We start from the raw sequence: 26,816 nt of genomic DNA on the forward strand, positions 1-26,816 counted from the left end.
TTCTAATAGCTTCATCTCATATTAACTCAGATATAGAGGAATAACTCATTATGCTCTTAATCATGTTCATAAAAAGTATAATTTTATCTTTCAATAATATTATTCTACCATGACACACATGATAAGACATATTAAGTATAAATATCTCACTTTTATAGGAATATAAAAAAAGGGCTAGAATTGTGATCTAACTCATCATATCTACTATAGAATTCATTACCCTAATCAAATCTTATAATTCTAATTTTTCTATCTAACTATCTCTCAACTTCATTTATGTATATTTTAAAAGCCCCAGCAACCTAAAACTTTTCATGTATTAGATACACAGTCATTTCTTCATAGATCACATATAAATATGATAAAATATCTCTCTACTAAGATAAGAAATATGCGAAACAAATATCAGTATGAGTAATCTTAAGGAGCTTTGTCTTGTGATATTTTTCTTTATGTATTTAGTTTATTTTCTTTTAATGTAATCTATGTAAATATTAAAATAAGTGAAATCTAAATCTTTTAAAATATTATTCTTTACTAATCTTTTGATTATTTCCTTAGAGATATATCCTAAGCATCTACTTCACATGATACAAGATTTCTCATTATTAAAATTATGTTTCAATCCAACATATTTTATTATAGGGTCATCAATATCTTTTCAAATTCAAGATTTAAATTAATTCTATATAAATCATCACACAAAATTTTAGAATCTAACTTTTATTGAATCATAGAATATAGTAAGTTTATCATCATAAAAAAAAGATAATATCCTAACTTATCAATTCTCTAAAAAAATAGAAATATAATATGTATCTACAAGATCAATCAAAAAATCCATCTCGAGACGTAGGCGATAAGTTCTCACTGTTATTACTTTCGCTTTTAGATTATTTCCCAAAATAATGAATATTTCCTATTATCTTGATTCTCGGGTTGAAAGAAATGTCGCCATATTCTTAATAATATTAGTTGAAGCATCAGAATCAATTCAACAAGTATCAGAAGAAACATTATATACAAAGGCCAAATTTATATATTTCTTTTTGAACAAAGCTTTGTGTTTAACATAATCATTTTTTATATATCCTTTCTTGTTATAAAAGAAGTGATTTACTATGAAGACTTTATTTTTATTAGTCTCTTTAGCATTTCTAATCTCAACAAATTTATTTGGTAGATAAAACATCAATCTTATTTTTTGTTGCTAGCTCATTGAGTAATAGTCAAAATATTATAAGATTTATCCTACCTTAACCTTAATTTTTTTCTGAACACACATACTAGCTAGCTCAATCAAGTTTCATTTATCCTTATTTATATTGTAATAAATTTTGGATTGTCTAAATTGAGGAGAAAGAGAAATAAGAATGAATTATGTTAGAAAAAAATCATTTGTATTTATGTTTAATGCTTTAAATTTCATAACCTTGTCAATCATATTAAAAATGTGATCTTGAATTACTTGCGTGTTATTATACGAAGTCATAATTAAATCTTTTATTAATATATACGCCAATGACTTGTCAACATATTTCAACCTATCTTTAATAGCTCTTAAATATTTCTGTGCGCTAGGTGAAGGCAATAATGAAGTCTTAATATTATTTATAATTATTATTCTTATAAGTATTAGACTAAGCTTATTAGATCTTTTTCGAGCATTTATTTTATTAATTTATTCCATAATACTTTCATCAGTTAAGTCTATGGGCTTTTCAACAAGTAAGGCTAGGTGAAAATCTAATACATATAACGTGAGCTACATAAACTTTAATTATTCTGTATAATTTGAACCAAAGAATTTAATGGCACTAGAAGCATAAGAATGCATAAAAACAAGTACCAATATAAAATATAAAACAATATTATTATTTTGATTTTTAGAATATGATGAACTATTAATATCTTTCATATCAAAGGTATGGTGGTGTGTTGCGGTGGAGAGAAGCTGATTTGCCCCCTCAGGCTGACTTAGTAGGGGTGTGACGTGGCATGGGTTATGACGATCCAAAGTATGCTCTATCACTTCTCCACAAGCCCCCCCCCCCGAGACTTCATCGAGGTCCATACGAGGGATCCAGGGGCATGCTCGGTTCACGGAAATACAGCATGCGGATCGGTTGCTCACCTTGGGTGCTTCGGGTAATGATTGGACTCGTCGGCCGAGTTGCTCAACCCGGACGGCGATCAAACTGATTCGTCGCGAGGCTGCTCGGTGAGCCGTACTTTGTGGCTTGGGCAGGGGCTAGACCTGTTGGCCGAGTAATTGAACTCGGGCTTAGGTTGGACTGGCGAGTCGATGGTCGACGGACCGAGCTACGTGACTCGGGCAAAGACTGAACCTATTGGCCAAGCAACTGAACTCGAGCTCAGGTTAGACAGGCGAGTCGCTAGTCGATGGGCCGAGTTGCGCAACTCAGGCAGAGACTGAACCTGTTGGCCAAGCAACTGAACTTGGGCTCAAGTTGGACTAGCGAGTTGCTGGTTGACGGACCGAGTTGCGTGACTCGGGCAAAGACTGAACCTGTTGGTCGAGCAACTGAACTCGGGCTCAAGTTGGACTAGCGAACTGAACTCGGGCTCAGGTTAGACTGGCAAGTCGCTGGTTGACAGACTGATCTATACGACTTGGGCAAAGACTGAACCTATTGGCCGAGCAACTGAACTTTGGCTCAGGTTGGACTAGCGAGTCGTTGGTCAACGGACTGAGCTACGCGACTCGGGTAAAGACTGAACCTGTTGGCCGAGAAACTAAACTCGGGCTCCAATTGGACTGACGAGTCGTTGGTCGACGGACCGAGCTGCACGACTCATGCAAAAACTAAACCTGTTGGCCGAGCAACTGAACTCGGGCTCAGGTTGGACTAGTTTGGGTGACAGTTATCGGATGACACACATGCAGTTGTGCACGTGCATGTCACAGTGTGTTGGGAAATCTTAGGGGCAACATCACATGAGCAGCAGAAGAACATAAAATAAAATCTCTAATTCTCCAAAAAGATGTTCGTCGTCGTACGAAAATTGGTGCACAAAAATTCATGAAACTTAAAACTACGTATATGATAGATTTTGTTATCTAGGGAGATTGTATATCCCTGAATCCTTGCAGATCTCTAAGAGAGGGTGAAGGAGGTTAAGCCCCTTCCTCTTTAGCGGTGGTCCACACAATAGGGCTGCGACGATGCTCCACAAAACTCCAGGCCTGCTCTGAGGTGGAGAGGGGGAGGAGAATAGGAGAAGCAAGCAAAAGCTCTAGCCTATGAACCACTGAATCCCTCCTATTTATAGAGGTCCCCTGTCAAACCCTAATGGATCCTTCTCTATTGGGTATTGGATCTGCATCCAACTACCCAAGCCTCATAGATTAGTGGATATCTATCCAATAATCTCTCATGGGCTTTTATTGGATCTCATCTATAGGATCCAATAATTCAGGGTCTTATTGGATATCAAATAAGATAGGGGCTCTAACAGATATCTCATATATGTACCTCTACTCATCGCAGTACCTACCATATGTGTATGACCCTCTAGGCCCAATATCGAGCTGTCCATGAGTCATACCTATCAGAACTCCTTCTGGCTTAGTGAATTATTATCTCCATAATAATTCACTCGACTCATCAACTGCAGACATACTAGGCCACTATGTCGTAGTCCCCAAACGATACAGGGGAATCTAATCCATTAAACATGTCTGTCCTCAGTTATCATGTACCTATAGTCTCTCATCCATCTAATATCCCAGAGATCGTATACCGGGCATGGTGTTATCAGACCCATACGGTTTCTACTCGAGTCTCGCTCTAATCGGATTCTCCCGGAGAACTCTTTCTCTCTCAATCCGAACCCTAGCCAGGGATTTTTCTAAGCAAGAACACATAGGATATTCCTCTCATGACACCGAGAGTTGATGATCCTCTATCGACACTCAATAGCTCTCGTAAGATTGACTACCACTCTCAATGACCGACTGTACAAGATCTAGGACATCCAAACATATAAGTCTGGTATCAAAGAATGGAGCACTCATATAGGACATCCTTGGTGTCTCAAGTCTAAGGACCAAATACACCACTAGGACTATGGAATCGTTGTCTGACAATAAGGTATCATCAATCATCCAACATTCCATAAGTAGATCAATCAGTGAACTCATTCTCCAATAAGCACATGTATTATATCCCTAGTGCCCCACACAAGCAGCTATGAAATCAACTACATCCATCATATGGACGGGTATATAGTACACTAGTTTGTCCGGTTATCTCGACGTCCCTCTCGAGTAACCTATGATCGGGATTATTTATGATATATGTTTAAAGGTGAATCAGTCTCATTATCGTGATCTTATCATGATCCGATTTCTATTACATAGATCCAAGGACATCATAATATATACATGCATATATGCAATAGTCAATTTAGTGTGATAAATGCCAAAATATAATAAGCAAAAAGATTCTATGTCAAGTCACATGTGCCATCACTCATATGATTGGCTTGCTGGACATTTATGACTAGCACAGCGCACGTGCCATAACGAGCGAAACGACGTAGGTTCTAGCGGGAAATTTCCTATCACGAATGGATTCTTCGGTGGGAACTCGAAACTAGGGAATCTGGGGAGATCCAGGGAGCTATGACAGGTTTAAATGTTGTGATCATCTCTTCCCTCGGGGAGCCCAAACGTCGCCTCAAGGGAGAAGAGTCCTTCCTTTATAAGTCCTCTTCTGGAGCGGCCATCGCAACACCATCTAGTTTCCTATTCCATGCCTTGGATCTCTCCTCCTAGCCTCGAGGTCGGGATGTCTTCGTCTTCCTCCCCTTCCTCTTCTTCTTCCTTAAGTCGGTCGGTTCCCAAGGCCCGTGAGTCGACCTTCGGGAGCCCTAGGATAGAAGTGATTAGTTCGTCCTTGGGAGGTGTGTCCTCGGAGGACACTAAAACCTTTGCCACTCTCGAAATAATGAGGTCGTGGCATGATGTAGACTCGGTGGTAACCGAGGAGCTCCTAAGTCTGATTCGAGACCGTTATTGTATCCCGATGAGCTATGGGCTCCATGCTCCGTCTCCCGCTCAGCGTCCCTATGACCCATTCCCCGATGGGTTCAGGCTAACCACGGATGCCCTTGATGCGGGACTATGGTTTCCTTTGAATACCATCATTGAGAAGTGCCTCCGCGGGTGGAGGATTTTGTCGTCCCAGGTGGCGCCTAACTCTTGATGCTACCTGGTGGCTTTCCTAGGGCAGTGTTGGGGGGCGGGAATCGAGCCGACCTAAATGCTCTTCCTGGCCTGCTTTCTCCTATGCAAGGGGCGAGGAGGGTACTACCTGGCCGCCCACGATGGGTTCAAGATCAGCGATGCACCCTCCAATAACAAAGGGTGGGAAGCCCGCTATTTTTCTGAGTCATAATTGGGGGTGGGGTTTTAATGATGGATGGACTTCCTGAACCATCAAGAATGTTCCCCATTTCTTTTTGACGGAGAGACCGAGGACGTGAACCATATAAGGGAGATTCTATCTTCCTCTCGGGTAATTAGGGGGATGACTGAGGGGTGGCTGATCGAAGCGGGACTAAGTCGAGCTCTTAGGGGAACGGTCGCTTTTATGTTTTGGGATGTTTACTTTGCTCCTGGTGCGGCTGACCAACCGACTCTTTGTTTGCAAAGATAGTGATCCTTTAGACGCTGAAAGGGATGCCTCATTCCAACGTTACCATGCAACAATCATGGGAGTTGGAGAGCTCTAGCACCGACGATGCTTCGAAGAGGACCACACCCAGGAAGAAGTTGGGGTCACCGAGACTGAGTTGGTCGAAGAAAAAGGCGAAGACAGGAACTCGAAAGATGTCCGAGGGCTCGACAACCTGGGGGAGGGAGGCCTCGAGGATTCCCGAGGCGGGGGTTGCCCCTCCCGATGAGGGCTTGGTAAGGGGGAAAGGGGGCATCGGTTCGTCTGGGGATGACCCTCTGGGGAAAACATAAACCCGCCCGAAGTCAATGTGGGACTTGTGCTGCATCCGGCCTCATTCCGTGGGCAAGCCGTTCCAAGCTTTGAGTATGGCCAACCTTTCGGAGGGAGAAGCGCGAGCTCCCTATACCTCACGGTGGTCGACCCTCAAGGCTGAGAGTCGGATCTGGTCCAATGGGTCGGTAGCTTAGGAGTTCTCTTGAGGGGCTCTCTATCCGGTGTTGGCGAAGTAGCTCTACAGCTCTACTTTCGTGGTGCTAATGGATCAGGCAGCCAAATCTCTCGTTTGGGTATGTATGGGTGTTTTGCTTCCCCTCTTCTTCCTTCTTCTTTTTTTTTATGGGTTCTGACGCTAATCTTTACACAGGGTCAATATTATACCATGGCGCTGATCGACCATGTCTACAACGCTGGTCGTGTGATCGAGTGCTTCGGAGAAGCCAATTCCAGCCTCCGTCGAGAGGTCGAGGAGCTGAAGAGCGGGCTCGGTCCGAAAGCCGTGGTCGTGGCCGAGCTGTGTGCCTCGGAGTTGGAAGCCAAGGTGAGCCATCTAAAGGCTAAGCTGAAAGAGAGTCAGGTCCGCATCCGGACACTGGATGATAAGCTATTGACTCTCTCTCGGGATATTGAGGCCGCTAGGACTGCTTCCTAGGCTGTCAAGGAGGCTTTGAAGGAGGAGTGCTTGGGAGAAGCCAAGAAAATTAAAGAGGCGATTGTTGAATACAATAAGTTTCCTGGGTTCGAACTCGGTTTGCAGAGGTCAGTGCAAGCGACATACGAGTTCGGATATCGAGTGGCCTTCGCTTGCTTTCATATGAGATATCCGGCCCTGGAGCTATAGTAGAATCTCTTTATCGATTTGCCGGAGGATCAAGATGTTGATAAGCTGGCGGAGGTCTCCTTTGACGACAGCCTAGAGGTTCCCCCGAACTGAGGGATGTAATTTTTCTTTTGTCTCAATCGGGTCAAATCTTGGGTTGTAATACCCCGACCGAAGTGTATGCACCCTTTTGATTAATGAAAGTCTGCTTTTCTGAATCTTGACTTCTTACTTTTATGGGTAAAACTTTTTCAGATTTGATGCGTTCCAAGTCCTCGGTAGGGGGCTCCCCCCCATGGTCTTGAGGTGGTAAGTCCCCTCTCGGACCACCTCGCTAACTCGGTAGAGACCTTCCCAATTTGGGGCAAACTTCCCCTTTGCTCAAGTTAGGTCGCTTTCTTCGATCTTTCGGAGGATGAGGTCCCCAGCTTTGATCGGGCGCAGGCAAACTTTGTGGTTGTAGAGTTGGCCTGTGGCCTTTTTGTACACTGGAGTGCATACATGTGCCTTGGCCCTTCTTTCTTCAAGGAGGTCAAGATTGACCCTTAGGCCTTCCTCAGAGTTATTTTCATCGTAAGTATCAGTGCGCCAAGTCAGGAATACAATCTCGGGCGGGAGGACTGCTTTGGTTCCGAATGTCAGACTAAACGGGGATTCCCCCGAGGCAGTCTTAGGAGTTGTTCGTAGTGCCCACAGGATGCTAGGGAGTTCATATACCCAGGTCTCGAGAGCCCCCATCACCCTCCTCTTGAGGCCTTCAAAAATTGCTTGATTCATGACTTTGGTCTGGTCGTTCGTTTGGGGGTGTGCGATCGAGCTGAACCTTAGTTGTATCCCGTAAGACTGATAGTAAGCTTTGAACCTCATGTTGTTGAACTGGGCTCCATTGTCGGTGATGATAGCCTTTGGAATCCCGAACCAGGTGATGATGTTTTTCCATGTAAAGCCTTAAACTTGTTTGTCCGTGATGGATGCCAAAGGTTCGACTTCGACCTACTTCATGAAATAGTCGACCCCGACTATGAGGAAACGTTGCTGCCCTGACGCTGGGGGGAAGGGCTTGAGGATGTCGAGGCCCCATTGGGTAAAAGGCTAGGACGCATCCATCGGGGTGAGGGGAACTGCATGCTGGTGCTGTAACTGGGCGTGCCTCTAGCATTGTTGGCATTGCTACACGTATGACAAGGCGTCTTGGCGCATAGTCGGCCAATAGTATCCCTACCTGAGGGCCTTGAAGGCCAATGTTCGGCCACCGATGTGTTCCCTATAGATGCCCTCATGGAGCTCGGTGAGGACTATGTTGGCCTTAAGTGGTGCGAGGCAGCGTAAGAGGGGTTAAGAGAAGGCTCTTCGGTACAATTTTTGGCCAATCTCGTAATACCAGGCTTAGGCACATCGTAGTCATCGCGTGGTCATTGGGTCGTCGGGTTGTGTCCTATACCTCTTGAAGTGGAGGATTTCCTTCATCCAATTAGGGGTCACCACGGTCCCGGCGATGTCCCGAGTTGGCACTGTCGGGGCTGTGAGGGACTCGGTTGTTGGAGCTCCTCCCGGGTCACGAGCGGAGGCCAGCCTAGCTAAGGCATTGGTTTGTGCGTTTTGTGCACGTGGTATCCTTGTAATCGAGAGACGATCAAAGCGGTTGGTGAGCTGTCTCACTTCAGCTAGGTATAATGCCATGGTTGGGTCTCGGGGTTCATAGTTCCCGTTGATGTTTTCCATTACTAGCTGAGAATCGCTGAAGGCCTCAAGGTCGTGCACATGCATTTCTAGGTCGAGGCGTAGCCCATGGAGTAATGCCTCGTATTCGGCCTTGTTATTGGTGGCCTTGAATCGTAGCCAAAGGGCTCGCTCATAGGTTTCTCCGGTTGGGCTCTTGACGATGAGTCCGTCCCCAGCTCCCACAGTGGTTGTCGATCCGTCCACATAAAGGGTCCATGTGTGCTTGTCATGTTTTGTTCAATAGCATTGTTCTCAGGGGTTAGTTCGGAGATGAAGTCAGCCAATACCTGGGCTTTATGATCATCTCGGGGGCATATTGGATGTCGAATTCATCGAGATCGATCGACCACTAGAGCAATCGACCTGATGCGTCGAACTTTGAGAGGATTTATCATAGGGGTTGGTTGGTTATCACCTTGATTGTTTGGGCTTGGAAGTATAGTCATAGTTTTTGCACCGTCTTTATCAGTGCGAGGATCAACTTCTTGATCAGGAGGTACCATACCTCAGGTCCAACGAGAATGTGACTGACATAATAGATATGTTGTTATGCTGATGGTGCCTCTCGGGTTAACACCGAGCTGACTGCTTGCGCTGAGGTCGCCAGGTAAAGGCCAAGGACCTCGCTTGGCTCGGGTGATGCGAGTTGGGGCAGTCGAGTGAGGTACACCTTTAGCTTTCCAAAGACTTCCTCGCATTTTGGGGTATGTGTGAAGCTGTCGACCTATCGAAGAGCTCGAAAGAAAGGGAGGCACTTGTCGCCTGAACGTGACACAAACCTGTTGAGCACTGCTAGTTTTCTAGTGAGGCATTGCACTTCCTTGATCAAGCGTAGAGGCTGCATCTCTGTTATGGCCCAGACCTTTTTCGGGTTAGCATTTATTCCTCTCTAGTGGATGACGAACACGAGGAACTTGCCTGAACGGACCCCGAAGACGCACTTGGAAGGATTTAGGCACATGTCGAATCGCTTAAGGGTCTGGAAGGTTTCGGCTAGATCGGTCAAATGCGTGCTTGCTGACTTGCTTTTTACGATCATGTCGTTGATGCATACCTCCATGTTCCTGTCGAGTTGTTTCTTGAATACCTCATTGACCATTCTTTGGTACGTTGCCCCGGCATTCTTTAGGCTGAAAGGCATCACTTTGTAACAATATACTCCCCTGTCGGTAATGAAAGCAGTGTGCTCTTAGTCTTGCGGTGCCATCCGAATATGGTTATAGCCCGAAAATACATCCATGAATGTGAGGAGCTTGTAGCCTGATGTGGCATCCACCAGCTTGTCACGGATAAAATTCTAAACAGGATGTTTGATATAATGCTTATATATGTCCGTGTCTTTTGGTTTGTTTATGCTTTGCACAGCATGTAGAGGGACGATCGATGGCTTAATAGCATCATTTTAGTTGGGTTTGGTGGCTGTTTTAGGCTTGTAAATAAAGGTTATGTCATGTGGACACTTGTGAGAGATATTCGGTCTATAGTGGACCATTTTGACATTTTGTTGTGCAACCGTTCATAACCGTTCACATTTTGACCATTTATAGTGGACCATTTTGAGATATTCGGTCTATAGCTTGTAAAGTCTATTTATAATTTGCATTATCTATGAAGTATTTTCTGAAATGTTTTCTTGTGGATTCCGAGTGAGGCGATTTCTCTAACATGTTTTCTCTTTTGTAGGTCCTAAGGGACCATATGAGGTTTTGGGGAGGTTGACCTTTGTGGACGGACACGCAAGGGTGCCACACGACTTTGGCAAAACTAGCTAAGTCCATGACAGATGGTATCAGAGCAGGACAAGCACTTATAGAAATACTTGGCATGCAAACATGGTGGACCTAGTGGGGCTGCATTGAGGGCAATCAGCATGCACGACTATTTGGGGGAAAACGGGCATGGAGATGTAGGGAAAAGGAGTCGTTCAGAGGAGCGGACATCTGAGATTGGTATTCAAAGGAATGGCCAACCCTTCACGCAAGAGGCACCGTGAGAACAAGCAAGCTTGGAAGAATGTATAGCGTACAAAGGTTAGGATCGCTGAGTTCGAGCTATGGCTAGACTTTGACAACTATACTTGATGGTGCTCAAAGCAAGCGAGGCGCTTGGTAAAGGATGAGACCATACAAGGTGGAATGGGTTGCTTAGTGATCGAAAGAGTTGTGCAAAGCTCACAGAGGCGAGGGAAATTGCTAACTCGAAGAATTTGATATTCATGCAAGGGCTTGTATGTGGACTGTGGAATGTTCGAGGCCATCCTAAGGCGATCGAAACTCGGTGCAATGGAGCATTGGAACTTTCTCTTCGGCACGAGAAAGATACATCTGTAGGAGGCTGAAGTGTGTAGCAAGTTCAGCATATTGCTAGGCCTTGAGTAGTGCAGCGGGGGCTATATTGATGTGGAGTAGCAATCTAGTAAATACATTTATAGGAGGTAGAATAATGCATAGTTTGTTCAGCAAGTCGAAGCAGTCTAAGTGGATGGTGGTCTCCAAAACTTTCAGAGAGATGGAAGCGAAGAGAAAAGTTGATCCAATGGGACAAATATCCAGGAGGGATTAGTCCCGACTCTCCAAAGGGAGAAGCATGTGCAACGGACCGCATATGTTGAGAAGTACCTCAAAATAACTTCACAAAGCTCAACGGACCGAGCGAGCAGCGAGGAGTCATCACATGATCTCGCTTTAGATAATGCATTGGGGAATGCATTGCGAGATCAAGTGGGGGAACGATCCAAGACAACACAAATAAGGCATACTTGGAGTTGATATGGAGATCAGACTTAATGAGAGGCTAACCCATGGAATGGTGGGTGCGAGGGTCGCCATCAACTCAATGCAAAATAAGGAGTGGAGCAACTTGGGTGTAACTTGGCGAAGTATCCAAACCACATGAAGGGAGCCGACCTAGAAGATAGAACATGGAGCATAGGCACAGAGCTTTCCTTATATAGAGGTCAAGGACGTAAACTCTTGCAGAGGCAAGAGCGAGATCATGTCATTCCATGGGTCCTTCATTCTAATGGAGTGGGATCATCCTACATGGTGCCAAAGATGAAGGGAGCTTCTAGGTACATACACCTTATCTTAGAGAAATATTGAATGGAGGAACCAAGGAGACTCAATTTGCGGAGGCTAAGTTGGGTTCAGAAGGTGCACGGGGCAAGAGGACGCGGAGGCGGGTACTCTTGAAGAATATGCTACAGTGTTGTCATTCAAGTTACCATGAAGGAAGCGGTGCACAGTGGAGATTGTGCTAGTAGGGGCAGAGGCCCAGGATCCAAACAATGGTGCACTAATTCTAGCAAAGTTGATGAACTTCAAAAGCTACTAGGCGATGGACTGTCCTAGAGCGATGCTTTGTCCAGGTGTGACCCGAGAGCGGGGGGGATGAAGGTCGATTGCCAAAGGAGCGAACATAATTGAAGGTGAAAGAGGCCCTGTGATGTGTTAGCAGAGGCCACACATAGAGGGATCACAAACCGAGTTTATCCCATAAGGATCAGAATGCAATAGAGATGTCACCAAGAGGCGACATGGTGTAGCAAATCATGGTGGAATAGTTCGTGGCAATGTGATACATATGAATATAGCCCCGTGAGGGACTATGTCATTCAGAGGTATGATTGGGAGCTATTGGGAGCTTCACTTTGGCGAACAACACAATGGCAAAAAGGGCTATGGATTCAACGAGTGAAGGCCATAGTACCGCAGAAGCGGGTCTCCCATGCGTGCATTGAATTTTACATCGAATGAAAGCCTTGGTCATCGACATATGAGGGTTATGTACCACCGAGATAAAAGTTCGAATGCAAGTACTAGTGAGTCCCATGGGAGGGACTTGATCATACAGAGGTATGATCGAAGCAGCTGGAGAGTTAAACTGCTCTAAAGCCTATATTCGCTTAAGGGAGCCCGGCAAGTCAGAGGACAAGGTCGAGTAAGCGAACATTGCTACCAAGGAAGCTAAAGAGAACATAATCGGTGTAAACCCTATAACATGATGGTAGAGGCCATGCATGGGAGTTATAGTCTATCTTTCCATCGACCAAAGAGAGCTTCTTAGAGAACACAGAGGTGTTGAACCAGGGGGTTGAAAGGGGCGATGAAGTGACGACGAGTCCAAAGGGACTTAGCTACCCAAAATCAAGCATCAGTTAAAATGGAGGTGGACTCGAAGGAGTGTCACAGAGACATATCTCCTGATCGGGAAGAAAAAGGATGTAGATGCGATGTGATGGATAGTAGGGCAATGGGCATGGCAGCACCATGGTATCATAGAGGCAGGACTTCCGTGAAAGTCATTGATCCCTTGCTCTCATGGAGGGAGAGCGCTTGGTCATGAAAGGGGCCGAGGAGGTGGAGCATGCAGAGGCAAACTCCAAGTACCGAGACAAGGCTGAAGGGCAGAGGCCAAGGAACTCCGTAAGATTGATGTCAACGAGCTTCTCATTAAGATAGCTGAGAGTGAAGGACTTCGGGTCGTGCAAGAGTGCACAACTAAGGAACGAAGCAGGCAGAACGCAATGTTGTACCTTTGCTACTCAGTGGAGCAGGTAGCAGGGTTGATTGAAAAGACGATACAATCCCAGAGGCGATCAAAACTATTAGAGACTTACTTCATTGGGGTGAAAACTTCCTGCATTCCAAAAATTAAATGACATTAAGAAGGTGAATCATAGTAGCTAACTCAACGCAAGGAGTGCAAACACTTCGAGTGCTTTAGAAGTGTGAGCAAAGAGTGGGCGAAGGTTAGTAACCAGCTCGATGCATGGAGTATAATTCTCGAGGAGACAGGCAAAGTCAAGTAACCATTGCCTTCCCAACTCTTAAGAGAATGGGTGAAACCAAGCACCCCAATTCTCATATCTATCCAAAAGAGGAGCTATGCACAGGTTCAAAGACCCTTCGAAGATAATGGAAGACAATAGTTGTCAAATCCTCACCAATGGTGATTAGTGCTACTTAGAGTAGATTATCCGCTTCGTTTCCCAACAGAATGCCAATCGAAAGCGAAAGTGATACAAATCTACTTGGAAGTGACAACTAAGTGAAAGAAGAGTCGATGGGCAAATTTTGTGAAGGAATGACCCAAAACATCAAAAGTTTATGAGGTGATGCTCGTTAAAACTCCAACAAGCATCCACCCAGTTCAAGCGGCAAGAGACATTTAAGAGACTGGCGGATAGTAAGGATGGTCTTTTCCTTCATCTGGAGGATCCGCAGGAACCAACATGGATCAACATAACTCAGCCAACCCCACACTGGAGTCAGAGTCATTGGCAAGTTGAAGCAGCATGATGGATCAAAAGTTCAACTACTCAACAACAACAATGGAGAGCAGCTGAGAGCCAAGAGGCAATTTGCAGTTGGAGCAGAAGATTGAAAACTTAGCAAAGGCAAGGAGTTGTAATGTCGACAAAAGCTTCGACGAGGATGTCGAAGGAATAAGTGGGGGAGAATATCACGGACAAAATTCTAAATAGGATGTTTGATGTAATGCTTATGTATGTCCATGTCATTTGGTTTGTTTATGCTTTGCACAACATGTAAAGGGACGGTCGAAGGCTTAATAGCCCCATTTTAATTGAGTTTGGTTGTCGTTTTAGGCTTGTAAATAAAGATTATATCATGTGGACACTTGTGAGAGATATTCGATCTGTAGTAGACCATTTTGACCCTTTGTTGTGCAACCGTTTAGAGCTTGTAAAGTCTGTTTGTAATTTGCATTGTCTATGAAGTGTTTTCTAAAATGTTTGCTTGTGGATCCTGAGTGAGATGATTTTTCTAACCCGTTTTCTCTTTTGTAGGTCCTAAGGGACCACGGGAGGTTTTGGGGAGGCTGACCTTTGTGGACGGACACGCAAGGGTGCCACATGACTTAAGCAAAACCAGCTAATTCCGTGACAGGTTGGTCTATTCTCGGGAGTGGGTAGCAATCTTTGGGGCATGCTTGTTAAGATCGGTGTAGTCGACACACATCCTCCAGCTCCTATTGTGTTTCTTAACAAGGATTACATTTGACAACCACCGAGGATATTTTATCTCGGTTATGAACCCAACCTCACTAAGGCAGTCTATTTCATTACTGATCGCCTTTTGCTGATCAGGGGTGAATTTCCTTAGCCTCTGCTTCATAGGTCGCTCTTCAGGGTGGATGTTGAGGTGGTGTTGGGTCGTCACCGAATTGATTCCGGGCATGTCTTTTGGGAACCATACGAATACATCAGTATTTTTCTTTAGAAAATCGATCAGCTGGAGATGATCTGCTTTAGGGAGCGTCGTTTCGACTTTTACGGTCATGTCGGGCCAGTCCCTTTTCAAGGAAACTTCGGTGAGCTATTTTGGTGGTTCCAGGTGTACTAGTATTCTGGCTTCTTCACAGGGATCTGGGCTTGCTGGGGTCGCGGCTTCTTCAGGAGAGTGACCACCGTCAGATAGCACTGCCTTGATTCTCTAGGATCATTTCGGGATTTCCCGACTCTCGCTGGCGTTGGAAACTTGATGGCTCGGTGGTAGGTGGAAACTACCGCTCTCAATTTGTTGAGCGTCGGGCGATCGAGGATGACATTGTAGGCTGAGGGAAGGTAGATTACCATGAAGGCGATCATCATCGTCTTAGCTCTTGGTTCTTCTCCGATGGTAACGGGGGGGTGGTGGTCCCGAGTGGGGAGACAGAATTCCCCGTAAATCCGGTAAGTGTCGATGCCATGGGGGTGAGGTCCTCATTAGTTACACTGAGCTTTTTGAAGGCGTCGAGGTACAGCATGTCGGCATTGCTAGTCATAGGTGCCCAGCAAGCCAATCACGTGAGTGATGGCACGTGTGACTTGATACAGAATATTTTTACTTATTATATTTTGACGTATATCACTTTATAACTATTGCATAAATGCATACATATATTGTGATGTCCTTGGATTTGTACAATGTGAATCGGATCGTGATGAGATCACGATAATGAGATCGATTCACCTTTAAACACATGTCCTAAATAATCTCGGTCATAGGTCACTCGAAAGGGACATCGTGATAACCGGACAGACTTGTGTGCTATATACCCATCCATCTGATGGATGCAGCTGGTCTCATAGCTGCTCGTGTAGGGACACTAGGGATACAGTACAGGTGCTCATTGGAGAATGAGTTCACTGATTGATCCGCTTACGGAATGTTGGATGGTTGATGATGCCTTATTGTCAGACAGCGATTCCGTAGTCCTAGTGGTGTATCTGGTCCTTAGACTTGAGACACCAAGGATGCCCTGTATGAGTGCTTCACTCTTTGATACCAGACTTATAGGTTTGGCTGTCCCAGATCTAGTACAGCTGGTCATTGGGAGTTGTAGTCAACCTTACGAGGGCTATTAAGTGTCGATAGAGGATCATCCACTCTCGGCGTCATGAGAGGAATATCCCATGTGTTCTTGCTCAGACAAATCCTTGGCCAGGGTCATTCGGGTTGAGAGAGAAAGAGTTCTCCGGGAGAATCCGATTAGAGCGAGACTTGAGTAGAAATCGTATGGGTTTGATAACACCATGCTCGATATACGGTCTCTGGGATATTAGATGGATGAGGGATTATAGGTACACGGTAACTGAGAACAGACAGGTCGAATGGATTGGATTCCCCTGTATCGTCTGGGGACTACGACGTAGTGGCCTAGTACGTCCGTAGTCGATGAGTCAAGTGAATTATTATAGAGATAATAATTCACTGAGTTAGAAGGAGTTCTGACAGGTATGACTCACGGCCAGCTCGATATTGGGCCTAGAGGGTCATACACATATGGTAGGCATTGCGATGAGTAGAGGTTCGGATATGAGATATCCGACAGAGCCCTTGTCTTATTGGATGCAGATCCAATACCCACTAGGGGGGACCCATTAGGGTTTGACAGGGGACCTCTATAAATATGAGGGATTTAGAGCCTCATAGGCTAGAGCCTTTGCTTCCCTTTCCTATTCTCCTCTCCCTCTCCACCTCAGAGCAGGCCTGGAGTTTTGAGGAGCATCGTCGCAACCCTACTGTGTGGATCACCGCTAGAGAGGAGATCGCTTGACCTCCTTCACCCTCTCCTAAGGATCTGCAAGGAAACAGGGATATACGATCTCCCTAGGTAACACAATCTACTCTATACGCAATTTTGAGTTTCACGGATTTTGCGCACTAATCTTCGCACGACGATGAGCATCTTTTTGGGAATCGGGGATTTTGTTTTCTTGTTCTTCCACTGCGCATGTGATGTCGGCCCCCAAGATTTCCCAACAGGCATAGCTCTCGGTGTCAACCATCACTCTCTTCACTCGAGCATTGGCGATCTAGATGGAGATCACTAAAGCATCGTCGTGGTGGGACCGTTCGATCTCTTCGGTTATGAAGGTGATTTCGAGTTCGAACTCAGGTCTGAGATGCTTCTCCATCGTGCTACGGGCGTAGGCTTTTCTCGCCATTGTGCTGCTACCGTCAAAAACCGGTCCGCCGGTGATGATGTTGATTTGTTTCTCGACGGGGCCCCTGGGGCGCGATAATGCTTCTCTTGGTTCCTTCAGGTAGTGCCCGAGGTGACCTCTTCATATCAACTCAATTTGATTCTGGAGGTCGTGGCAGTCTTCCGTATCATAGTTGTAATCCCGATGGAACCTACAATATTTAGATCAGTCCTTGTTAATAGCTTTCAAGGGGTTGGGTTGTCGCAAGAGTCCTTTCTCCCTAATCTGGAGGAAGATCTTAGTACGAGAGGTGTTTAAAGGCAAAGGCGGGGACCTCGGGAGTAGTGACTCAGGCCGGTCGGGCCTTCTATGGGGTTGCGCTACTGGTGACCCTGAAGTTGTCCCTTGAGCCTATTCTATCCTTTGCCTCTTGTCATCCTCGTGCCTTCCTGTCATTAGGGCTTCTGCGACAATGTACTATTTGGCGCGTTGGAGCATCTCAGGGATGGTTGCGGGTGGCTTCTCGATGAACGACCAGAAGAACCTTGAGGGTCGCAAGCCCATAAAAAATGCTTGCATGATCAGAGAGGGATGGGCATCTGGGAACCCCAGATTTCAATAGCAAAGTGCGCGATAAATTGGGAAAGTGATTCGCCATCACATTGGGACAATGCAAGCAGCATGGGCATGGAAGGCATGGGCCGCACACTAGCTAGGAAATTTTGCTTGAACTCCCTTGCGAGCTAATCAAAAGAAGAGACCGAGGCCAGCTATAATCGGCTGAACCACGCCTGCATCGGTCCTCTGAAGGTAGTCTGGAACGCCTGACACGTTAGGGTGTCGGAAGTGCCATAAAGGGTCATTTGAGCCCGAAATGCAGCGATATATTCCGTGGGGCCGGAGCCGCCGTCATACGTCTCTAATGCCGGGAGTCTAAAGTTGAGCGGCACAGGCTTGTCCTGGATCTCTTAAGCAAAAGGGGATCCACCCGAGCTGCTTTCCCTAGTCTCGCCGTGTGACTTATGGAATTCGTGCTGGAACTCGTCTAGGCGACGGTTGACCACGGATAGTTAGACCATGAATGAGTCATATGCCGAGTCTGATGATAAGGTGTCAGGCTCAGGGAGCGATGGAGTGGCTCGGTGAGGTGCAGGGGCACTATGTTCGGGGAGGTTTCTAAGGGTTACGATCTGCTCTCGAGCTTCTCCTATCCTGACTTGTTCCTCGTTTGGCCTTTGTGGTGCCGGGTCGGTCAGGGGACTCGCTGACTGCACAATCTGCGGGATGAGCAGGATGATTATTTGCATCATTCTCGCCAAGGTTTGCACTTGCTTGGCCAGGTCGAGGAACGCCTCGGGCGAAACGACCGAGGGTCCCACAGTATATCCAGGGGGAGGGAGTCCTGGGTCATTAAACAGGCGCCAGTAGCGATCCGGCGTCGGGGTCGGGATGCCCCCATTCTTGAGGATAGGGAGGGGCCGATCACCGAGTCCGAAAGGGAGGTGATCAGCTGGTGGTTCTACCTCGGGGTGAGCTCCTGCGGGGTGCTCCTATGACATCGGCCCTCATTCTAATGTCAAAATGTTGGTAAACTTATGCGCCGAGGCCGAGGAGTCAGCACGGCTTGGTCCACGGGTCGATGTCCGGAGTTCTCGATGGGTTGGAAGAAGTGATGGAGCCGGCTAGATCAAGGGTCAGGACGACTACGCCTCGGGGGGTGGTCGAGTTCTTGCACACACGCTCTGATCGGGGAGGTTCCCGACTTGGGCCCCTCGTAGATTAAGTCAGTAGTCTTGTTTTTCTCCTCTCTTGGCTAGGTGCTGGCTAGGGATTTTAATACTGTTGCTCGAGGATCGATCGTACGCGGACCTGACGCGTCGACCGACCCCCGAGTGATGAGATGGTACTTTCGTACGATCATCGCTCGGTATGCGTGGAGCGGCGCCATACGGCATCGTCCCGAGCCTTCCGGGACAGAATTTGTCGAGGGGGCGCCTCCCTATATAGGCTTCGGTTCGACGTGGAAAGTCAGCCCTCGTGCTGACTCAACAAAGATGTGACGTGATGTGGGTCATGACGTGGTCGAGATCCAAAAACGATTTTTTCCTCTGTTAGACAGGACGCAGAATCAATCAAGAAAACGGTTTTTCCCTCTGTCATGACATGGCGTGGGTCATGACGTCAAAAATTTCAGGTTGCTTACGTCAGTCGGGGGCCGGTCTCATCACTTCAGTCAACACCTTTTCCGGGAGGCGGACCATAAATGGGTGCAGTTGCTAACCTCTCGCGCTCCCCCTCACCTTCTTCCCGAGTTCCGTAAGGTCCTCTCGCAGATCTTTCTGTGTTCTCGCTTTCTCTCTCTCTCTCTCTCTCGCTCTGTCACTCTACCATCCCTCATGGCGGATCAGCTTCTCTCCACCGCAACACACCACCATACCCTTCCAGAGAACTACGTAAGACCAGAGTCTCAAAGACCTCGCCTCACACAAGTGATCACCGACGCAAGCATCCCCATCATCGATCTCGGCTCCCCCGACAAGGCCCAGATCATCTCTCGGATAGGCCAAGCCTGCCAATCCTACGGCTTCTTCCAGGTCTACTAATTCCAATAACCTGCCTGTAACTGTTCCCTTGCTGCTCAACTGCGTCCCTCAAGCATCGTTTCTGGTTTTCTGTGCACAAATAGGTTGTGAACCATGGAATTGACACTGAACTGATGGTGAAGATGATGACTACTGGTCTGGAGTTCTTCCGTCTTCCTTCCGAGGAGAAGGCGAAGCTATATTCCGATGACCCGTCGAAGAAAATTAGACTTTCGACGAGCTTTAATGTAAAAAAGGAGTTGGTTCACAATTGGAGGGATTACCTCCGGCTTCACTGCTATCCTCTCGAGGAGTATGTTCCCGGTTGGCCTTCTAATCCCTCCTCATTTAAGTAAGTCTTTCGTGCTTCTCCTCCTCTTCATCCTCTTTAGTGGGAGAGGAGTCATGTGGTAGAATAACATCTAGTCAACGCCGTTCTCTAGGAAGTTCAAGAAAGCTCCAATAGATTTTAAAAGATTGGTTTGCAGCTAATCGATATATTCTATTCATGCATTATGTCGTGGCGTTTACATCCCTTGCACTTGCAGCATGCACGCATGAGAGAAGAACATCGGTTCTTTCAGTTGACCCTTCATAGGAATTGAGCAATCATGCATGCACGAGAGAAGAACATCGGTTCTTTGAGTCGACTCTTCACAGGAATCGAACCATCATGCATGCATGAGAGAAGACCATGGGTTCTGTTCTCTGAGTTGACCCTTCAACAGGAATCGAGCCATCATGCATGCATTAGAGAAGAACATCGGTTCTTTGAGTTGACCATTCACGGGAATTGAGCCAGTGAAGTCTGCTCGGGTAGGCCGGATAGAGTCTACCTCCGGCTTTTGAGCTTCCATATTGTTGAAACGCCGAAGGTAACATGGAAATCAACTTGGGGATGTCATCTGACACAGACTTGACCATGAAATTTCTTGACGTAAAAGAAACCCAAAATCTGAGTCAGTACGAGACTCTGATCAAAAGAATAGGAACGTAATTGTACTCAAAAAGACCTTCACATCCCGGGGAGAGAAGAGAAGCTTCTTTACTAACTATGGACTCATAGGCAATTAAACGTGAGGACAAAAACAACTCGAACCGAGCGTCAGAGCATGTGCTCGCACATGCTAAGGAACCAATCAGAGTTAGAGATAGGACAACGGAGCGACATTGGTAACATCTGAAACTATGCATTCAATAGTGGGATCTGCACTAAAACATTGCCTTAATTGAATAGTCTAATTTCTTGATGATCAAATTTGAAGAGCTTGTGCTTCTTCTTCTTCCTCGTCACAGGGAAGTGGTTAGCACTTACTGTCAGCAAGTTCGTGGACTGGGATTCCGACTCCTTGGAGCAATATCATTGAGCTTAGGTTTGGAGGAGGACTTCATCGAGAGGGCGCTGGGCGAGCAAGAGCAACATATGGCCATCAACTACTACCCGAAGTGCCCGGAACCTGAGCTCACATATGGCCTGCCGGCCCACACTGATCCAAATGCCCTCACTGTTCTTCTCCAGGATTCTGATGTGGCTGGCTTGCAGGTTCTTAGGGACGGCAAATGGATGGCAGTGGATCCCAAGCCAAGCGCGTTGGTCATCAACATCGGTGACCAGCTACAGGTGACAATGGATCACACACTCTTTTGTTGCACCGAAGTACCCCTGTTTCTCTTTTCATTGCTCTTTAGTCGAACTGTGTAGCATACTGTTTTGGAGGTGGCCGAAGTCGGCCATTGACAGTATGGCCTTAGGCGATCCTGCACTCAAGAAGCTAAAACACTAGCCTAAACTTTGGATTATGTACTCACAAAATGGGTTGGTCTTCGTTAATAATGAATACGTACTTGTAGTGCCATCCCATCTCATATCTGAGATCAGCAGTCGGCGTTGGAACTTTGACAAGTAGTAGCTGACAATTAAATCTGTTCATGCAGGCATTAAGCAACGGTAGGTACAACAGCGTTTGGCATCGAGCTGTCGTCAACTCGAACAAGGAAAGGATGTCTGTGGCATCCTTCCTCTGTCCTTGCAACAACGTGATCATTAGCCCTCCGGAGGAGCTCGTCAGCGAGGGATCTCCAGCCACTTATAGGCGCTACACATACGACGAGTACTACAAGAAGTTTTGGAGCAGAAACTTGGACGGCGAACACTGCCTGGAGCTTTTCAAAAGGGAGAAAGCATTTTAGGTGGACTGTGCCGCCTGCAACATCTCAACGTGACGTAGTCACCACTCATCAGGTGGCGCTGACGACGGTGTTCGTTGGCGACACAGTCTACCCAAATACCTGAGCGCTTTCGTTGTATCCATCATGTAGTCCACGAACGCGCTGTTTTAGTGGTGGGGGGTTTACTTTTGACTATGTTATCTGTTACACTGAACTGCTCACATCCCTTGTACCATTGTTTTCTCTTGAACTAGTCTTATCTATTTCACCGAATTTTCCTGTTCCAATCTGGTAGTGGCGTGGAGTAAGAGGATCTGAAATGATTTTGTTGTGATCGTTTGTGTGGGATGCACTTGATCGGCTTAGAATCCACCGAAGAGCAGAGGACTCTAGAATCCAGTCGAAGAGCACAAATAATTCTTAAGTCGATGGAAATTTTCCAAAGCGTAGCGTGTGGATATGGAAGGTGTGCTTCAATCATTATCTTCATCTGGACATAGTTCTCAAAGCTTCTGAAACATTACCAGCTTGGTCAATGGACCTTGGCATGGTAACAGCGAAACATACCATGTGGAATGCAGGCAACGAAAGAAGTGGAGACCGGGCGATTCTTTTGACGCAGAATTCGGCCATGGTGGTTCAACCTCGCTGGACGCTGCTGGAGATTGCTTGTGTGTCCTTTCGAGTTGAGGGGTGAGAAAAATCCTTTACCTTCAGTAGCAGAAAACACTGCTCTTCATCCACAGCTGCCGACTATGGACTTCCTACAAAATCACACCCAATTATGAGCCTCAACTTGGCGCATCATATTCCCCAATTATCCGACCACATCCTCTTGAGCCCATAAATGCTGACATGATATAAATCATGTACATATTCATGACATATTGAGATCAAAAAGAGGGCTCGAGAGGCATAGTACAATGGGCAGCTTCAGCGAAGCAGATACGATAACTGATACAAAACTCAATTGGCCGAGACGATGAAGGCATGGTTAAGATACTGCCATTGGAAAAGAGACATGGGTGAAGGTGAAAGTGAAGGAATTGAGAGTGAAAATGCGTGTGCAAATGCCGCATATGACATATATGAGCCAACGAAAAGTTGTACAATTCCCAGCCCAAGTGTAGGACAGGCTAAGCCAGGCTGCAGAGTTTCATAGGCCTCAGCCACCCATCTCTCTCTCTCTCTCTCTCTCACACACACACACGCAAATTTATCATGCATTCATACTCTAGAAGCATAAACTTTTAAATTGAATAAAAAAAACATATATATGTTAGGTTTATCATTGTCAAATTTGTGACTAAGAGAGAGTTCAACTCACTCCACCCCATTAAAGAAATAGAAAATTGGATAATATATATACATAGGTCACGATGTCGTAATATATATGCATAATGACTAATTAATACGCCTCCATGCTGTCATTATGCTGTAGGAATTGTATTACTTAATTTTGGTGCTCAAAATAGATAAAAAGTAGTCATCAAGTGTCATCCAACTGTAGCCAGAGAACGAGGATCTCGAGACAAAAAGTTGTTCTGACCCGCAGTCGACGTCTTTTCCTCATCAACCTTTCCAAACACGGTTTACGAGCCTTCTTCCTTTCCGCACGTAGCCTCAGCCTCTAAAGTTCCCCCAAATCCATTAAAATCGATGATAAGTCAATAACACTAGGCTCCGAGTCAATAGAGTCTGCCGAGACGCTCATTTCCTCGTCCGTAGTAGAATCCTCTTCGTCTTCGACAATTTGGGCTCGACCACCGCGGCAATTTGGGTTTGGCTTGCTCAACTCGAACAGTCGATTGATGGCGCGAGAGAACCGGCAAAAGCGGTCGAAAGAAACAGGCACGCGTTGGGTAAAAAGTGGAGTGCTCCGGAAATGGACGGTGTTACGTCTGCGGAAGACAGGGAGGGCCTATTGCAGCAGCACGAGAAGAGAAGATGGTGGCACCAATACTCGGAGAGAGAACAGAACGAGGGCTAACTATCTTAAAGTAGGTCCTTTCCACAATTAGATCAAGATAAATGTCTGGAATTTGAGATGCATGGCATATGCTGCTATACATGTCGAAGTAGAGGTGGCTTATTCAGCTCAAATGCATACGTGTGTGTGTGGTTCCTGAGACAAGAAGACTGCTCTCATGAGGAGGGTTGTCATCTTAATCTAAAACGCGGGCGGAATAGAATGCTACAGACATAAGAACAGCGACTAAGATACCAGGAAATGAATTGGGCTACAATCATGATTAGGAAAACTCGAAACGCTTTGCGAGCCCAAATATCAGCATCTCTTCCCGAAGACAAAAAAATAATTGAAAACGAACAGCGAAAAAGCTGGCAAAACCGCAACCCAAAGAGTACAAGCTCCCATCACTGCATATATTAGAAGAAAGGAAAGCTGCTCCTACTGCTACTGCTGCTGCTGCTGCTGCGCTCTTCCTCATAGTTCAAGAATTGTAGACGTGGTCCAGTCAAGCATCTCTTCGACCCTTTCCTGTCCCTTTCTCTTGCGTCTCGTACGTCCTGACAACTTCAGCGTCGTGTCAACAGCAGGCGTTGATGTAGCAGAAGATCTGGTGCACCGCCGTCGCAACCTCATCCGCTGACCCCAACTTGCACGCTTCCTCCATCTGCACTCCGAAGAAACAGTGAAGTCATCAGCTCGCGTTCGCGACGTCTAACATGGCAGACGAAACGGGGAGCAGATGGTGAACCGACCTTCAGGCTGAGGGAGTACAGGATGGAGGAGGGTTCGAGGGAGGCGACGTTGAGATGAAGCACAGAGAGACGGAGCTCCTCCATGGCCGCGATGGCCCGCGCCAGCTGCCCCCTCCGCCGCCGCGTGGCCACCTTCAAATTCACATGCCCCTGCACCACCGTCGCTTCCACATCCACCCCTGTTCCATCCTCCTGTTGTGCTTCTTCTCCGTTAGCGTATCGCCGTCGCTGCTGCGACCGCGAATAGCTTGTGTACTGCGGCGAGATGAAGAACCCGTCGTGCAGCACGGACGTGTGTCGCGGTTCGTCGTCGTTGGGCCTCAATCGGACGGCGGCCGACTCCAGCAGCCGCTTCTGGGTTCGAAGGGAGAGGAGGCGCTGTTCGAGCTCCTTGACGAAGTCGATGGCACCACCGATGATGGACGCCTGGTCTCCCTGTGTGCAGCAACGCAGACACATCAGGTCGAAGCTTGTCTGGGAAGGGTGGGATTGCGAATTATGAACTATAAGCGTACGCGGTGGACATAGGAAGACGGCATGAGGGAGCGGAGGGTAGCGAGGTGGTCGTTCATGAGGCGCCGGCGGTTGCGCTCCACGGCAATATGGGTCATCCTTTGGCTCTCCACCTCCTGCACACTCTTCGACGTCGAAGCCTGCCGCGGCCTCTTCCTCTTCCGCCGCTCGTTCGGCCCGACTCCCGCCGCGGATCTCGTTGGTCCGGTTGCGGCAACGGTCGCCGGCGTTTTATGGTGGACCACGCCTCTCGTCTCCGACTCGGACGCGTGGGTAATGCAGCTTTCCAGCTGCTCCACCACGCGGGACGTGTCCATCTCGGCCGTCCGCAGTTGCTTGAAGCAGTTCTGGCCCTGTAGCCGCAGGAGGAGCTGGAAGTTGGATTCTTGCGTGCAAGAAGTGAAGAAACTTTCGTGCTGATACTGATACTGTTGCAAATGGAGCTCGACTTCCTCTTCCCCTGCTTGCATGGCTCCTTGGAGTAGTTGAAGGAAAGGCATTTGGTGAGAGAACAGGTTCCCATAGATCATTTCAGGATGCTCAGAGAAGGTGGCGCTCGCTGCTCCTGCTTCCAAGCACCCTGCGCTCGGCTCCTCCCTAACCAACTGCTTTGGAAACAAAGAAAGAGGAGAAATGAAGGGATAGGCAAGTATGTTTAAGCTGAAGCAACAACATAAGAAAACATAAGCTTAGCCATATATAGATTGCATGTTCAGCGATCATTACTTGCATCGCATTGAATGGAATGTCCAAAAGTGGGATCCCATAACACAACGATGTTCTTCTACCCGCAAATAGGTCTTCTTCATGCAGATGTGACCAGGAGCGAAAGTGACAAGGAAAACAATAAACGAAAGCAAAGGTTGGGGATACTCGAGGGAGGGCTTACAAGGGCATCATTAATGGGTTCTCCTCGTAGCTGCTCCATCGGAGCAGCAGGCAATGCAGCAGCAACAGATGTGAATTTGACCACTTCCGCTGCTCTGCTCCTCCAGGCAGCAGATCGAACGACCTCTGACCGCTCCTCCTCTGCCTCTCCTCTTCACGATCGAAGCATAGTTCAGGCTTCTCTCTTAAATTCTGCTACTCACCACCCCCCCGGAGCAATAAATACATTCAGAACAAGCATCATCACCGGTTAGAAACCCAGCTGCTCCTCCGCCTTCCTTCCTGATCTCCCTACAGACGCAGGGATGCAACAACATAAATGCTGAGTTGAAAGAAGAAGCAGAGAGGTCAGGAGGGGTGATATGGAACGCAGAAGGCTAAGAGATAGCGAGGGGAAGCTGAAATGTGGACAAAGTGATACAGCGCACAACATAAGATGGCTACTAAAGCAAGCAACCAAACCACCATGGGGTGGTTAAAAGGGAAGCAAGCGGCGATTGCATCTTTACTAGCTAGCTACAGAAGAGCTGTGGGGGGATTGAGGACCTCTTCCTGTCGACTCCATCACAAGCCCCTCCCATGCATTATTGTTTGGTGGCAGCTTTGTCCAGCAACGAAGACAACACAGCCGTGGGCTCCTCTCTCTCTCTCTCTCTCTCTCTCTCGTTCCCTTGACTTTCTTCTATATTCAGCTATTTGAAGAAAGATATGTGCGTGTCTCAAAATACATAGAGCTGCCTATGGAGGAGTTAAATGAACTTTGTCGCGTAGCCTGCAACACGTGCTGTCGTTATCATGACCCAATCCGAACACACGTCATGGGAGTCAAATCCTTAAGATATATCACTTAAAATATTTCTCTTCCAACACAAATTACATCAATTCAAACAGCCACATTATCCACTAAAATTCAGAACCAATATATAATTCTTGGATCAAAGATACAATTCATGTTATAGGTAAATAGGAGGGTGACACGATGAAAG

General features: G+C 46.8%; 3 protein-coding genes across 4 annotated transcripts; 1 reads left to right on the top strand and 2 right to left on the bottom strand.

Annotated features, from left to right (window-relative positions):
* Positions 1-7,182: 7,182 nt before the first annotated feature.
* On the bottom strand, positions 7,183-7,668 carry LOC135620062 (uncharacterized). Its single transcript, XM_065122665.1, has one exon. The coding sequence runs from the start codon at positions 7,666-7,668 to the stop codon at positions 7,183-7,185; it is 486 nt and encodes a 161-aa protein (XP_064978737.1).
* An 11,583-nt stretch (positions 7,669-19,251) lies between these two features.
* LOC103993175 (flavanone 3-dioxygenase 2) lies at positions 19,252-21,978 on the top strand. Its single transcript, XM_009413142.3, has 4 exons — positions 19,252-19,548; positions 19,641-19,888; positions 20,833-21,157; positions 21,472-21,978. The coding sequence occupies exons 1-4, from the start codon at positions 19,351-19,353 to the stop codon at positions 21,724-21,726; spliced, it is 1,026 nt and encodes a 341-aa protein (XP_009411417.1). The 5' UTR covers positions 19,252-19,350; the 3' UTR covers positions 21,727-21,978.
* Positions 21,979-23,969: 1,991 nt separating this feature from the next.
* On the bottom strand, positions 23,970-26,360 carry LOC135619102 (transcription factor bHLH57-like). 2 transcript variants are annotated; one of them, XM_065120749.1, is made up of 4 exons: positions 25,832-26,360; positions 24,945-25,547; positions 24,430-24,864; positions 23,970-24,341 (listed from the first exon to the last, which is right to left on the bottom strand). In XM_065120749.1, exons 1-4 carry the CDS (start codon positions 25,868-25,870, stop codon positions 24,255-24,257), a joined length of 1,164 nt encoding a protein of 387 aa, XP_064976821.1. In that variant the 5' UTR covers positions 25,871-26,360; the 3' UTR covers positions 23,970-24,254. The 2 variants fall into 2 exon arrangements, with proteins under 2 accessions (XP_064976821.1, XP_064976820.1); XM_065120748.1 differs by having other exon boundaries at positions 23,970-24,864.
* Positions 26,361-26,816: the final 456 nt, after the last annotated feature.

The sequence above is a fragment of the Musa acuminata genome, chromosome BXJ2-8 (genome assembly GCF_036884655.1).
Source record: "Musa acuminata AAA Group cultivar baxijiao chromosome BXJ2-8, Cavendish_Baxijiao_AAA, whole genome shotgun sequence".
Taxonomy (NCBI): Eukaryota; Viridiplantae; Streptophyta; class Magnoliopsida; order Zingiberales; family Musaceae; genus Musa; species Musa acuminata.

Excerpts from the sequence above, each read along its gene's own strand:
- LOC135620062 (XM_065122665.1), bottom strand. The coding sequence starts at position 7,668 with ATGAGGTTCAAAGCTTACTATCAGTCTTACGGGATACAACTAAGGTTC.
- LOC103993175 (XM_009413142.3), top strand. The coding sequence starts at position 19,351 with ATGGCGGATCAGCTTCTCTCCACCGCAACACACCACCATACCCTTCCA. Across the intron at positions 19,549-19,640 it reads AATCCTACGGCTTCTTCCAG|GTTGTGAACCATGGAATTGA; the intron begins GTCTACTAATTC and ends GTGCACAAATAG. Across the intron at positions 19,889-20,832 it reads TCTAATCCCTCCTCATTTAA|GGAAGTGGTTAGCACTTACT; the intron begins GTAAGTCTTTCG and ends TCCTCGTCACAG.
- LOC135619102 (XM_065120748.1), bottom strand. The coding sequence starts at position 25,870 with ATGGAGCAGCTACGAGGAGAACCCATTAATGATGCCCTT. Across the intron at positions 25,548-25,831 it reads AACCCATTAATGATGCCCTT|TTGGTTAGGGAGGAGCCGAG; the intron begins GTAAGCCCTCCC and ends TTTCCAAAGCAG. Across the intron at positions 24,865-24,944 it reads CGTCTTCCTATGTCCACCGC|GGAGACCAGGCGTCCATCAT; the intron begins GTACGCTTATAG and ends TGCTGCACACAG.